We start from the raw sequence: 14090 nt of genomic DNA on the forward strand, positions 1-14090 counted from the left end.
ATGAAATGAAATGAAAAAGTAAAAACTGCATTTAAAAAAAAAAAATTTTTTTTTAATGTTTATTTATTTTTGAGACAGAGAGAGACAGAGCATGAACTGGGGAGGGTCAGAGAGAGGGAGACACAGAATCTGAAACAGGCTCCAGGCTCTGAGCTGTCAGCACAGAGCCCGACGCGGGGCTCGAACTCACGGACCACGAGATCATGACCTGAGCCGGTCGGCCGCTTAACCAACTGAGCCACCCAGGCGCCCCAAAACTGCATTTTTAAAGAAATCACTGACTATGTTTTGATGACTGGGCAAATTTATTCATTTAAAAATTTGCCCTGGCTGAGTATTTCATTTTTTTTTATTTGAGAGAGAGAGAGAGAGAGAGAGAGAGAGAGAGAGAGAGAGAGAGAGAGAGAGAATGAGAGAGAGCACACATGTGAGTTGGGGAGGGGTAGAGGGAGAGAGAGAATCTCAAGCAGGTTCCATGCTCAGCATGGAGCCTGATGCCTGACGTGGGGCTCAATCCCATGACCCTGGGTTCCTGACTTTTGTTTTGATCCTGATATCAGAAGTTGGACGCTCAACTGACTGAGGCACCCAGGTGCCCCTGGCTGAGTATTTCAAATTCTGACTGGAAAACAAGAGTGTAATGAAAGGTTAGTGCTATTTTCTATTTATTTTATTTATATACATACATATATATTTTAAAAGTTACTTTTCATTTTTTAATTACACAAATGATACATTTTCAAAGTAGGAAAACTCAGAGATATAGGTAAGCAATGGGTCTTAACTATATCCTTCTAGATTTTTTTCCTTTGGACACACATACATATGTTTTATTACAGTAATCCCTGCCTTTCCAAAAAAAAAAAAACCTTTCAAAAATAACAAAAACCCAACAGTAGAAATAAAAGTAGACTGGGTCCTAAATGTACCACAAGTGCTCATTCATTCATACTATATACAAGTCTATGTGCATTCATTTCAACTTCAACATTTAAAATCTAAATTGATGCTGTTAAAATGATACTAAAAGATTCCACCTGAAACACCAGCCATTGAAGAATAACTAGAACTTGATTCAGGCATGCTGCTGCTAAAGAGCCAAGTATTATTTTTTTCATTAAAATAAGTAGCTTTCTAGTACTGCATCCTTTGAAGGGAACAATGTCTTGCTGGTTCAGCCACAGTGCTTCACGTATATGGTTACTATTTTAAAAATTCTTCATTCATTCTGGTGTCCTTGAAAATATTCATCAAACATAGAAGACGACTCATCTTCATGTTCCTGACACAAAGAACAAAATAGAAAATATTCATTTCCCCTAAGGTAGACCTAGTATGTGCTTACGTATTTTTCAGGTAATGCCCTACCAGGAGATAATGCCCAACTGCATTTTAGGTGTATTTTACAGTGACAAAAGGCATGAGTGATAGAATTTTTCCAGCTAAGTGGTAAATCAAAGTGCCTGTATCTCATTGGAAGCACTTCTCACTTGAGTTTACACCTGCCGATTCTCAGCTACTTTGCTGAGATAGTGGCCTACGATGACTACCACCAGGCTTCCCAGTGACATGTGAGGGGAGCCCAAGTTCAATTGGATTTCATCTCCTCTCTGCACACGCCCCCACACCCTGAGAACAAAGAAACTTAATAATACTGTAGCCTCAATAACAGGGAGTAGAACTGATACTGCTTGTTGAGCAAAGATGTCAATTTCAGAGAACTCCCAGAAAAGCCCAGATTACCACTGCTGCTAAGACAAAATTTAAGGAGTTGCTGGGAATATGTTAAGAGGCCACTGAGTGCCGGCAAACATTGATACCAAAAGCCAATAATCAAAATTACCTTTGGTTCTTTGAATTCTAAGTCTTCTCCATACTGAATGGCAAAATCAATATGCTGTAACACAATGTTCATGCTTTCTTCATCTGACTGATCATAAGGTAAAAATCGAACCATGCTGTAGTCATCAATCTATAAGTTGGGAATTTCAGAAAGGGTCATTCTGAAGCTGTACAAGACTTAACTTTCAACTTACATTTTCGTTTATAACCATTTATACTTCCGATTTAAAACATCTGCATGTGGAAGGGGGGGAGGAGGGACAGACACAGAACAACAGCAAATCATCATTGATTTTTCTGGCCTCTGACCTCCCGGATACTCATTAACTTACTATTTAACTAGACACTTACTGTTTCATACGCATTTATCTGAATTCAACAACCACCAAGAATTTCAAAAGGGCACAGACAGTTCTGACCTCCCCAGAAAGCTTAGAATAGTAGACACATCAGTTAACTTATCAGCTACTGCCAATAACTACTTCTAAATTAAACTCCTGAGGGGTGCCTGGGTGGCTCAGCTGGTTAAGTGTCTGACTCTTGATTTCGGCTCAGGTCATGATCCCTGTATCAGGCTATGTGCTGGGTGTGGGACCTGCTTAAGATTCTCTCTCTCCCTCTGCCCCTCCCCGTGTGTGCATACACGTGTGCTCTCATAAATAAATAAGTAAGTAAGTAAGAAAGTAAATAATTTAAGCTACAGACTGGCCACAGCCTGCCCCTACCTTCCTCCCTTTTGCAAGGAATAGGGTTGGACTCTGCTTCCTGTAATAGTGGCCACTGACTAGCTATGGGTAAACAGCTAACCAGGTTATGGTCGGGTTTTTTAAAAAAAAAAACAAACTTGATGAGAGCCTGGGTGGCTCAGTGGGCTAAGCATCTGACTCTCGATTTAGGCTCAGGTCATAATGTCATTGGTTTGTGAGTTCAAGCCCCGCATCGGGATCTCTGCTATGAGCACAGAGTCAGCTTCGGATCCTCTGTATCCCCCCTCTCTCTGTCCCTCCCCACTGGTTCTCTCTTTCCTCTCAAAATAAATAAACTTAAAAAAAAAAGAAAACAAAACTTGAAAGCTTACCAGTCCACATATAGCTTTAGTCAATTTTTTGAATTTTTTGCTTCTTAAGTCACTTGCAGAATCGTCTAATAAAGAATACATGTCTGGATCTAGAAACCTTCGAAGGAGAGAAAAATGATGAATAAAACGAAGAATAAATCAGGAACATTTTGTAGACTGACAGAATGTCACATCTCTGCAATTAAAATCTGATGATAATGGAAGAAGTGAACTCACTTTTCAATTTCCTTTTTAGCTTTCTTGCTCAGCAGATCCATTTTTGTCATGATGTTAACTTGTGGAATTTCTAGAGAGATCATGGCACTCAGGGCTGCCAAGATGCCAGAGATGAACTGAAGGAGGAAACAGAAAAGGGAAGATAAATTAATTGTTGCCAATAAAATTTGCTGCTCTCTGCATAAAAGAGAGGCTTTTACTCCTCACTGGAACAAAACTGGCCTAAGTAAAAGAAATGCTAATCCTAAAGAAAAGACAGTCCATTCATCAGATGGTTGACCCTTGGTTTCCAAAGGTGAGAATAAAGAAGAAAGAGGCAGATTTAATTTACAGTGATCGTAAATTACAATTGTAAATTACCAAGTCCGGCTGGCTTGGTCATCTGAGCACACAACTCTTGATCTTGGGGCTGTAAGTTCAAGCCCCACATGGGTGTAGGAATTACTTAAATATAAAATCTTAAAAAAAAATTTACAGTGATCACAAACCTCAATCTAGATGTTTAACTTCTTTTCATCGAATATTCCTTAAGAGCGATTAATGGGAAATACAGTTCATAAGCTAGACCAAAGGCCCTCAGAGAATCAAAAATAGACTTATAAACTATGCACTTGCTTTATTTTTCTTGGTAAGTAGTTCCCCCAAATCTATATGATATATTTTGACTTAAAAATACATCATTATAATAACTGAATAAGGGATACTAAATAATTCTGGAATACCGTTTTGAAATGTCCAGAATCACACAGTGATTAAAGAAGACTGTCACCTGCGTATACCCATGACTAAAAAATCGGTATGATTGATCTAAACCTTGAAAGACTCCACCATGAATTGAGAGTCAACGAGAAAAACTCCACAGACTCGGAACTCCCACTGTTCCAGCTGCTGGACCAGTTGTTTCATCACAGGCAGGTGCGTATACAGCTCAATCTGACCTACATGAAGAATAATAACAAGACTATTATAAACAGGAAATATGTGAACTCATTAAATTACGTGAAAAAAAATTTTCTAAAAATGGTTAATAAAGGGAATCAAAAGCAAGTGCTACAAAGGTGTGTGTTGTTTGGGAATATTCATCAAGCTGTATGCTTGGGATATATACACTTTTCTGTAGGTTCAATTAAAAGCAAGGGAAAATAACGTGAGGGCACAAATGATCACATCTAGGTTAGACTCAAGTCTAAAATTCACAATTTTGGGGCAGCTTGGTGGCTCAGTCAAACACCTGACTCTTGATTTTTGGCTTGGGTCATGATCTAATGGTTCGTGAGATTTAGCCCCATGTCGGGAGCCTGCTTGGGATTCTCTCTCCGCCTCTCTCCTGCACGTGCTTGCTCGCTCTCTCTCTCTCAAAATAAATAAATAAATATTAAAAAAAATAGGGGCGCCTGGATGGCTCAGTTGGTTAAGCATCCAACTTTGGCTCAGATCGTGATCTCACGGTTTGTGGGTTTGAGCCCCACATTGGGCTCTCTGCTGTCAGCACAGAGCCCGCTTTGGATCCTCTGTCCCCCCCACCTCCTGCCCCTCCCCAGCTCGTTGTCTCTTTCTCTCTCTTTCAAAATAAATAAGCATTAAAAGTAAAATAAAATAAAATTCACAATTTGGCTTAAGAAGTTGTGTGTGATTATGTGTCCCCCATCAGCCTCACCTCATGACATTTCCCTGGGTTTTCAGTACTCCAGCCACACTGGCCTTCTCAGTGCCCCAAACCCATCTCACTTTTTCCTGTCTCAAGGCTTTTGGCATGCTGTGCCCTCTGCCTGGACCATGGTTTCCCTCACCTTCACCTCACAGCCCAGCTTACGGGCCACTTGATCAGAAGACTCCTAATCTTGCTATGTGGGGGTCTGTACTACTCCTGTGGAGAACCTACCAAAAATGAATATTAAATAATAATTTGGGTGATTTTGTCCATTCTGTTTAGCACTTCCACTTGACTGAGGGCTCCGTGACAGCAAAGGCCATGGCTTCCTGGCTCTGTATGGTATTCCCAGCATACAAAGTAAACCCTCAGTAAACTCATGAATGAGTTAGAGTCAATGAATAAGAGCTTTATACTTCACTGCAATATGGTTTAGAGCTACAAAGGCTCAGTCCACTTTTTCTCACTGAGGATAGAGCCAGCACAACTTCAAGGAAAAGGTCATGTTCAAATTGTAGACTTACCTGGACAGTCAAAAAGGATATAGTCATCCTCTACGTGGCCAAGACAGTTCTCTAGCCAGTCAAAATTATTGGCAAAGTATTCCATGCAAAATACCAATCCTCCATTGGGACCAAACCGCAGACAGTCATCCTCCATGACATCATCCACCTCGATCAGCTCTTGAATGTCTGCAAAAGATAGACAGGGCCCAGAATATAAGAACATCCATTCAAAAATTGTTATCCTCACTAGTGAGAGTTAATAATTATATAAAAAAATCACATATATGAAACTATTCCTGTACATGGTTATTCACTTCTGATCAAGTAGCAGTATTTGTGGGAACTAATTAAATAAATTACTATATAGCCAGATAATGGAATCCTATGTAGCCATAAAAAGGAGAAGTTCTTTTAAGTATGCATGTGATACAGTCTTCCAGGTCTACTTTTTTATTTTTATTTTTTAACGTTTATTTGAGAGAGAGAGAGAGAGAGAGAGAGAGCACGCGAGGATGGACACAGAGACAGAGAGACAGATCGAGAGGGAGACACAGAATCTGAAGCAGGCCCTAGGCTCCCAGCTGTCAGCACAGAGCCCGATGTGGGGCTCCAACCTGCAGACCACGAGATCATGACCTAAGCTGAAGTTGGACGTTTAACCGAATGAGCCACCTAGGCGGCCCTCCCAGGTATACCTTCAAGTGAAAAGTTTAAGGTACAGAACTCTGTGTAAAAATGCCATCATATGTGTCAACAACAACAACAAAAAAACAAAGATTCACTATATACATAATAATACACATATTTGATTTTATATGCACAGACTCTATACGGAAAACCATCCTAGAAACTGGCAACACTGGATGCCTCCAGGTAGGGGAGCTGATTAATGAGACACAGAGCTGGGAGGGAGACGTTTTCCTGTATACTTACTCTTTGTACCTTTTGCATTTTGAACCATGTGAATATATACTACTTACTCTAAAACAAGTACAACAAAACCAAACCAAGAAAACCAACTGCTATTTCTTAACATCATGACCTCAGGGAAGCTATGTAACCTCTCTGCATCTCACTTTCTTTATTTATAAAATGGCGGACAAATCATATATGCTGGGGTAGAAGGATGAAGACTCCATGGGATAATGTAGCTAAATCACCTATAGCGGGAGCTTAAAAATTCTGGTATATGTATAGTTCTTCTCTACTGCTAATTTTGGAAATTTATTCCTTATAACTTTCTACCACAGGTTTTTTATGTTTGTGCTCAAACCTACAATCTCTGGGGGCACCTGGGTGGCTAAGTCGGTTAGGCGTCCATCTTCGGACTAGGTCATGATCCTGAGTTCGAGCCCTGTGTCAGGCTCTGTGCTGACAGCTCAGAGCCTGGAGCCTGTTTTGGATTCTGTGTCTCTCTCTCTGCCCCTCCCCTGCTCACGTTCTGTCTCTCTCTCCCCAAAATAAATAAACATTAAAAAACAAAACCAAACAAAACTATAATCTCTGTTCACAGAGAAATGCCTCACTCATAGACATGTTTATATGGATAATATTTTCCTATGCACTTCCTCTCCCTATCAAGGGGATAAACATCTGACCCAAGTTGAGACAATGAAATAGGTCTTCTAAAAGGATGACTCAAGGGGTGCCTGGGTGGCTCAGTCAGTTAAGCATTCGACTTTGGCTCAGGTCATGATCTCGCAGTTCATGGGTTGCTCTCTGTGCTGACAGCTCAGAGCTTACAGCCTGCTTCAGATTCTGTGTCTCTCTCTCTCTCTCTGCCCCTCCTCCATTCGTGTTCTATCTCTCAAAAATAAATAAATTAAAAAAATTTTTTTTAATTAAAATAAATAAATAAATAAAAGGACACAAGTCAGTCATTAAGACACCTGGACCAGAAAGGGATGTGAACCTGAAGTTGGAGGCACTTTGCTGGGCCACCTGAAGCGGAGAAAGCTGGTCTGTAAGAGAGAGAAAAAGGCAGAGAAAGACAGAAAGCCGGCTTTAGTTTCTGTTAGTTTTTGTGTTTTGGGTTCTAGTCTCTCATAAAGCCTTCCTCTTGGGTTTTGTAAGAGATTCCCTTATTCATTCTAAATAATCCTTTTATATAAGCTGGCTTGAGTGCTTTTTGTTGGGTGCAACGAAACAATCCCAAAGCAATGCAATGATGTTTTTTCAAGGAAGAGGACTATTCAACCTGCCTCCTCCACCCCACTCGCACCCGCTTCCAGCCACTCTAACGTCCTGATGGCACAAATATCATTGACAGAAATCAGAAGCCAACCAAAGAGAATTTCCCATATTCCCACCACCACTATTACATGGTGCCTTCCACCCTGCCTTCCCTCTGCTTGCAAGGAAGAAGCACCCCACTCCAGGGACACCTGGTGGTTCAGTCAGTGGAGCATGCAATTCTTGATCGCGGTGTTATTAAGTTTGAGCCCCATGTTGATTCTATTTCTTAAAAATAGAAGAGATAATTTCTTTAAAAAAAAAAAGCCCCCCACTCCTAGTGAAGGCAAAACCCTCCACTTGTTTGGGATTTCCCCTCCCTTTCTCACTTGTGAAGTTATTCCCACCGTCTGGCATTTTCAGTTTCTTTTTCTACTGGATCGTTCTCTTCAGCAATCAAGTCCGACCCAGTGTTCCAGTTAGCATCTCCAAGGTTAAAAGGAAACCTCCCCTGATCCTCCTATCCCCTCCAGTTCTCATCCCACTTCTCTGCTCCTTTCACAGTGAAACTTTGTCTCCTGTCCGCGTCACTGCATCACCTCCGGGCCACTCTTCAAACTGCTCTGCTGAAACTTCTAGGCACAGTTACCACCAACCACTTCCATGTCCCCACGTCTAACACCCACTTCTGTCCTCATCTTTTTTTTTTTTTTTTTAATTTTTTTAAATGTTTATTTTATTATTTTTGAGACAGAGAGAGACAGAGCATGAACGGGGGAGGGGCAGAGAGAGAGGGAGACACAGAATCGGAAGCAGGCTCCAGGCTCCGAGCCATCAGCCCAGAGCCCGACGCGGGGCTTGAACTCACGGACCGCGAGATCGTGACCTGAGCCGAAGTCGGACGCTTAACCGACTGAGCCACCCAGGCGCCCCCACTTCTGTCCTCATCTTACATGAACTCCTAACCATCAAGAACATCACCAAGCACAAGCTCTTTCTTGAAACTGTCTCTCCTCCTGGCTTCTGTGATACAACATTTTTCTGGCTTTCCTATCTCACTGACTCCACTGCCTCCACCAGACTTCTGAAGATCAGACAAATTCAAGGCTTGGCCTTGGGTTCTCTTCTCTCACCATACTTCCTCCTGAGATGATCTCATCCAGGCCTGGAGGTTTATGTTCTGTCTATATGCTGCTGATTTGCCAACTTATATCTCTAGGCCAGACCTTGTCCCAGAGTCCCAGACTATTATATCCAATTGGTTCCCTGACGCTGCCTCTTAGATATGTCAGACATCTCCAGCTTAGTAAGTGCAAAGAGAACTGCCCTAACCTAAACAGACTTGTCCTCCTTCCTGGTAAATGGTACCACATGCTCTCTTCAGCAATTCAGGACACTCAAGTCAGAGATCTAAGAGTCACCCTTGATGATTCCTCCCTTTCTTACACCCTTCTGGTTCACTCTCCCACAGAATGCTAATTCCATTTGCAAAGTAGATACCAAATCCATCTACTTCTTTCCATCTGTACCATAACCACACTAGTCCAAGCCACCTAGACATTTTCAAGAGCTATACTGCTAGTCCCTGCTACTCCTGACCCCTAGAATCTCTGTTTTTCATCTGGGAGTCATTATCTTTAAAAATGTATATTGGGGCACCTGGGTGACTCAGTGAGTTAAGCATCCAACTCTTGATTTTGGCTCAGGTCATGACCTCACAGTTCATGAGTTCAAGCCCCTTGTTGGGGCTGACTGTGCAGAGCCTACTTGGGATTCTCTCTCTGCCCCCCTCCCCACTTGTGCTTGCTTTCTCTCTCAAAATTAATAAATAAACTTAAAAAAAAAAAAAAAAAGGTGACTGTATTTCTTTAAAAAAAAAAAAGTATATCGGATGTCAATCCCCTCCTCTGCTTTAAACCCTCCAATGGTATTCTACTGCTGATAGGTACTATAGATTGAATGTTTGTGTCCCCTTGAAATTCCTATGTTGAATACCTAATGCCCAAGGTGATAATATTAGGAGCTGGAGCCTTTGGGAGGCCCCAGAGAGGTCCCTTGTCCCCTTCCATAATATGAGGACATGGGAGTCAGCAGTCTGCCACCTAGAAGATGTCTTTGACCAGAACCTGACTCTGCTGGCATCCTGATCTTGGACTTCCAGCCTCCAGAACCATGAGAAACACATTTCTGTTGTTTATAAGCTGCCCTGCCTGTGGGGTTTTGTTAAGGTAGCTCAAACGGACTAAGAACACAGGATAAAACCCAAACTTCTCATGTCCTACTGGCACTTCTTTGCTTCACTCATTATGTTCCAGCTCATTGACATACTTGCTTTTTCTGGAACACACCAAACCCCTTCCTGTCTCTAGGCTGTTTATTGCCCTGACATTCCCTCATCTTGGAAGGCATCTCCCCTGCTTGGTGAGCACATTACTATCATCATCAGGTCTGGGTCCAAATCTCCCTTCCTGAGACTTTTCCCCGACTACCCTTCCTCAATCAACTTCCCCACTTATTCCCTCTCATCAGCCTATTTGCAATCCTTAGGACAATCTGCAATGTTTATAAAGCATGTGCTCAACTGAATGAATAAATTAAAAGAATTTTAAAAAACAAAACAGGCTGCTTACTTATACTATGATCAGCAGTAAACCTGATTCACCACAGCAGGACTAAGCATGAAAGGGACAGAAGGGAAGTGTGACAAGGGAGGAGTCTACTCACTTAATTCTTAAACCAAAGACCAGGAAAGGATACTGTCACCTATGTCCACATGAGTGGATGTCACAAATGACATTCAGCCTCATGCTGTTCACTATAAAACAGGGAAGCAAACTGTAGTAATTAAAAATTTCAGCTTTTGTGCCAAGCAGCCTGCACTTATGGTTTCTCCACCCCCTTATTTTTCCTGAAGGAGGGGGAAGGCCCTGCTGAGGACTCACCAGCCATCACGGAGTAGTTGAAGTGTTCTGCTGCAGGATCTAGGTTCACAACTTGGACAGATCGATTGAGGGCTTCACAGTGCTGGACCATGGTGGCACAGTAGGTGCTCTGTAATGTCACAAGGCATGAGGGGTCAAAGCAACAGGCAGAGTAGTACAGCCCCCTACACCCCCAGGAGGACTCTCCATATCCCTTGGTTAGTATCCACTAAGAGTAAAACTATGCCTTTATTGACCAAAAATCTGACTGAAAACAGGAAAGGTACTGGGCTGGGAGTCAGGGACACCAGACTGGGCTGCGGATCCAGACCTGGCTGGGACTCATGCATAACTTTAGGGAAATTGCTTCTCTACATTGCTCATTTGTTTCCTTCCTTCCTTCCTTCCTTCCTTCCTTCCTTCCTCCCTCCCTCCCTCCCTCCCTCCCTCCCTCCCTTCCCTTCTTCTTCTTCTTTTTTTTTAAGGTTTTATGTTTGTTTATTTAATTTAAAAACTTTTTTTTAACCTTTATTCATTTTTGAGACAGAAACAGAGCATGAGTGGGGGAGGAGCAGAGAGAGAGAGGGAGTCACAGAATCTGAAGCAGGCTCCAGGCTCCAAGCTGTCAGCAGAGAGCCCAACATGGGGCACAAATCCACGAACCATGAGAGCATGACCTGAGCCAAGGTCAGACACTTAACCGACTGAGCCACCCAAGTGCCCCTATTTATTTTTTGAGAGGGGCGGGGGCAGAGAGGAGAAACAGAATCCCAAGCAGGCTCCACACCATTAGCACAGAGCCATATGCAGGGCTCGAATTCATGAACTGCGAGATCATAACCCGAGCGAAGAACAAGAGTTGGACGCTTAACCGACTAAGCCACCCAGGCGCCCCTTAAGATTTTAAGTAATCTCTACACCCAACATGGGGCTTGAATTTATAACCCTGAGATCAAGAGATGCATGCTGTGCGGAATGAACCAGCCAGGTGCCCCCCTGCTCAGTTTTCTAATCTTTTAACTGGGATGGCCTCTACGATCACTAAGGCTCCCTGCTGCTCTAACATGCAAAAAGTGGAATTTAAAAAGAAGATTTCTGATCATACCATGCAGCACACACAATGTCTATGTAACACACAATATCCTTACCAGGATGATTACAGTCCAAACAAAGATTTAGGTAGGTGGTCAGGGATGATGTCCCTGAGGGGGGGAATGTTTGAGCCAAGGGATGTGAATGTGCTTGCCAGCCAGGGGAAGAATATTTCAAGATGAGAGCACACTGAGGTCAATAAATAGCCTAGAGATAGGCTATCAGTTTGCAACTTTTGGTTTAGAGAATTCTTTATCCCTCATGTAATCCTTAACACACTATGTTAAAATCTCTAGGCTACTTGTCTGTCTTTCCTACTCTCTATTTAAGGGCAGGGATGTGTTGGGGCGCCTGGGTGACTCGGTAGAGTATATGACTCTCGATTTCGGCTCCGGTGGTGATCCCAGGGTTGTGGGATTGAGCCCTGTGTCAGGCTCCATGCCCAGTGTGGACCCTGCTTGAGATTCTCTCTCTCTCTCTCTCTCTCTCTCTCTCTCTCTCTCTCTGAGATTCCCCCCCCCCCTCTGTCCCTCTCTCCCACTTGTGTGCTCTCTAAAATTGAAAAAAAGAAGAAGAAAAAAGAAAAGAAAGAAAGAAAAAAAAAAAGGGCAAGGATGCGTCTTATTCAGTTTTACAAGCCCAGAAACTAGCGTGGCACCTGATACATAATAAATGCTTGATAATTGTTTCTAATTGGCTGACTTAATATGTTCAGATATAAACTCTACAAGGGCAGAAATGTGTGTATGTGTGTTTTATTCACGATACAACCCCCGGGGCCCAGAACAGTGCCTGGCAAAAAGAACATGCTCAGTGAGTACTTTGGATAGCAGGCATCAAAAATTTAGAGAAAGGTACTTGTCTAACACAGTCAGAAAATTCATCTGGGGCACCTGGGTGGCTCAGTCAGTTAAGCGTCCGACTTCAGCTCAGGTCATGGTCTCACAGTTTGTGAGTTCGAGCCCCGCATCAGGCTCTGTGCTGACAGCTCGGAGCCTGGAGCCTATTTCGGATTCTGTGTCTCCCTTGCTCTCTGCCCCTCCTGTGCTCATGCTCTGTCTCTCTTTGTCTCTCTCAAAAATGAATACACGTTAAAAAAGTTAAAAAAAAAAAAAAAAAAAAGAAAAAGAAAAGAAAATTGATCTGGACTATAGAAGATAACTTCTATTAACCTTTCTCCTCAGTGACTTTTCACATACCATTCTCTCTAACAGGAGGCCCTCTCCATGCATCACACTATATTTTAATTAACAAGACACCTATCAGTCTTCCCAAATAGACTACAGGCACTGGGTAGGCAAGGGCTATATTACAGTCACATGTAGATCTCCTGCACCCATTAGAGGTCAAGCCTTAGAACAGTGTCTTCAAGATTGAAGCCAGACAAGACTTCCAGACTCCAGAGCTTTTCACACTCCTGTTATTTGACCAGTATCTTCACCATTTCTGCAATATCTGAATGACCCTCATATCACTCTGCTAATACTTGCTTACAAGAAAAAAAAAAATCTCTATTGTAAACAGGAAGCCAGGTATATTTATCATAACATGAAGGTAACCGTAAAATTAAAGGTACCTTAAAAGGTACCTTTAAAGGTCTATTTGTTCTAGCTAAATACAAATGTCTGTCAAAAGCTCTAAGATCCGACCGCGGAAGAGACCTGGGGATTAAAGAAGTGTTAGATACACAAGCACCAAACTGCCAATTTCACCTCAATGCAAACTGAAAGAGAATTGAAAAGGGAGTAACGTTCTCAATACATGATTCAATATTCACTAATGTTAGGTCCATGTACCTCCTAAAAGCGCCTCAAATACCAGAAGTCCACGTCTCAACCTCTAAGAAACAGTGATTGATGAGACCACACTTGAACCTTCCAAGAGCGCGAGAGGGCGGGATTGTGGAGTTACACAAAACGATTCAAATTCCAGCCGTCACTTACTTACTAGCTGTGTGATCCTGGGCAAAGAACTTAACCTTTCTGTGTCTCGTTTTCTGTAAAATGAGAATAGGACTTCTCGCACAGTGTTTAAACGCAGTATCTGGGGTACAGGCACATTATAAACATTAGCAACCATCGTTAGTTACTCCACCTTCAAAACCACAACAAAAAGAGCACTGAAGCACAGACTGCAGAGGCGAGCTGCCCAGGGTCCCCAGTAAACGCATGCGCCGGTCCCGCCGTCAGGACCAGAACCTCCCTGCCTCCCACGAGCTCGGACTTTTCTCTTCTTCTCCCGCCAAATGCTCACCTTCCCGCTGCCTGCCGGGCCCATGACCAGCTGCGCATACCGAGGCATACCGGCACTCCAAGTCCCGGGTGCTGCTGGCGGCTCGACACAAGGTCCCACCGCCCCGCTCCCTTCAGCCTTCGCGCGGCGCTGACTGAATTCCGGGAACACGACTTGCGAACCAATCGCAATCCAAAGTCCTTCTGTACCTTCCGCTCTGCTACATCCCAGACTACGGAGCATCCCGCAGGTCACATCTCGTGTGAAACGCGTTCTCAGGAAACTTCGGGGAGGGCGGGAGGGCGGTTCGCGTGTGCGCAGAAGTAGTTGACGGAAATAGGCGGTTGGTAGGCTCGAGACGCTTGGTTGCCTTGGTGATA

General features: G+C 43.0%; 1 protein-coding gene across 2 annotated transcripts; it reads right to left on the reverse strand.

The window, feature by feature from the left end:
* Nucleotides 1-515: 515 nt before the first annotated feature.
* Nucleotides 516-13890, reverse strand: GPN3 (GPN-loop GTPase 3). Of its 2 annotated transcripts, none has more exons than XM_042962355.1 (8): nt 13772-13890; nt 10408-10516; nt 5312-5479; nt 3950-4074; nt 3137-3252; nt 2921-3017; nt 1844-1972; nt 516-1282 (listed from the first exon to the last, which is right to left on the reverse strand). In XM_042962355.1, the coding sequence occupies exons 2-8, from the start codon at nt 10496-10498 to the stop codon at nt 1220-1222; spliced, it is 789 nt and encodes a 262-aa protein (XP_042818289.1). In that variant the 5' UTR covers nt 10499-10516; nt 13772-13890; the 3' UTR covers nt 516-1219. The 2 variants fall into 2 exon arrangements, with proteins under 2 accessions (XP_042818289.1, XP_007079657.3); XM_007079595.3 differs by having other exon boundaries at nt 13732-13890.
* Between the last annotated feature and the right edge of the window lie 200 nt (nt 13891-14090).

This window comes from Panthera tigris, chromosome D3 (assembly GCF_018350195.1).
Source record: "Panthera tigris isolate Pti1 chromosome D3, P.tigris_Pti1_mat1.1, whole genome shotgun sequence".
NCBI classification, from domain to species: Eukaryota; Metazoa; Chordata; class Mammalia; order Carnivora; family Felidae; genus Panthera; species Panthera tigris.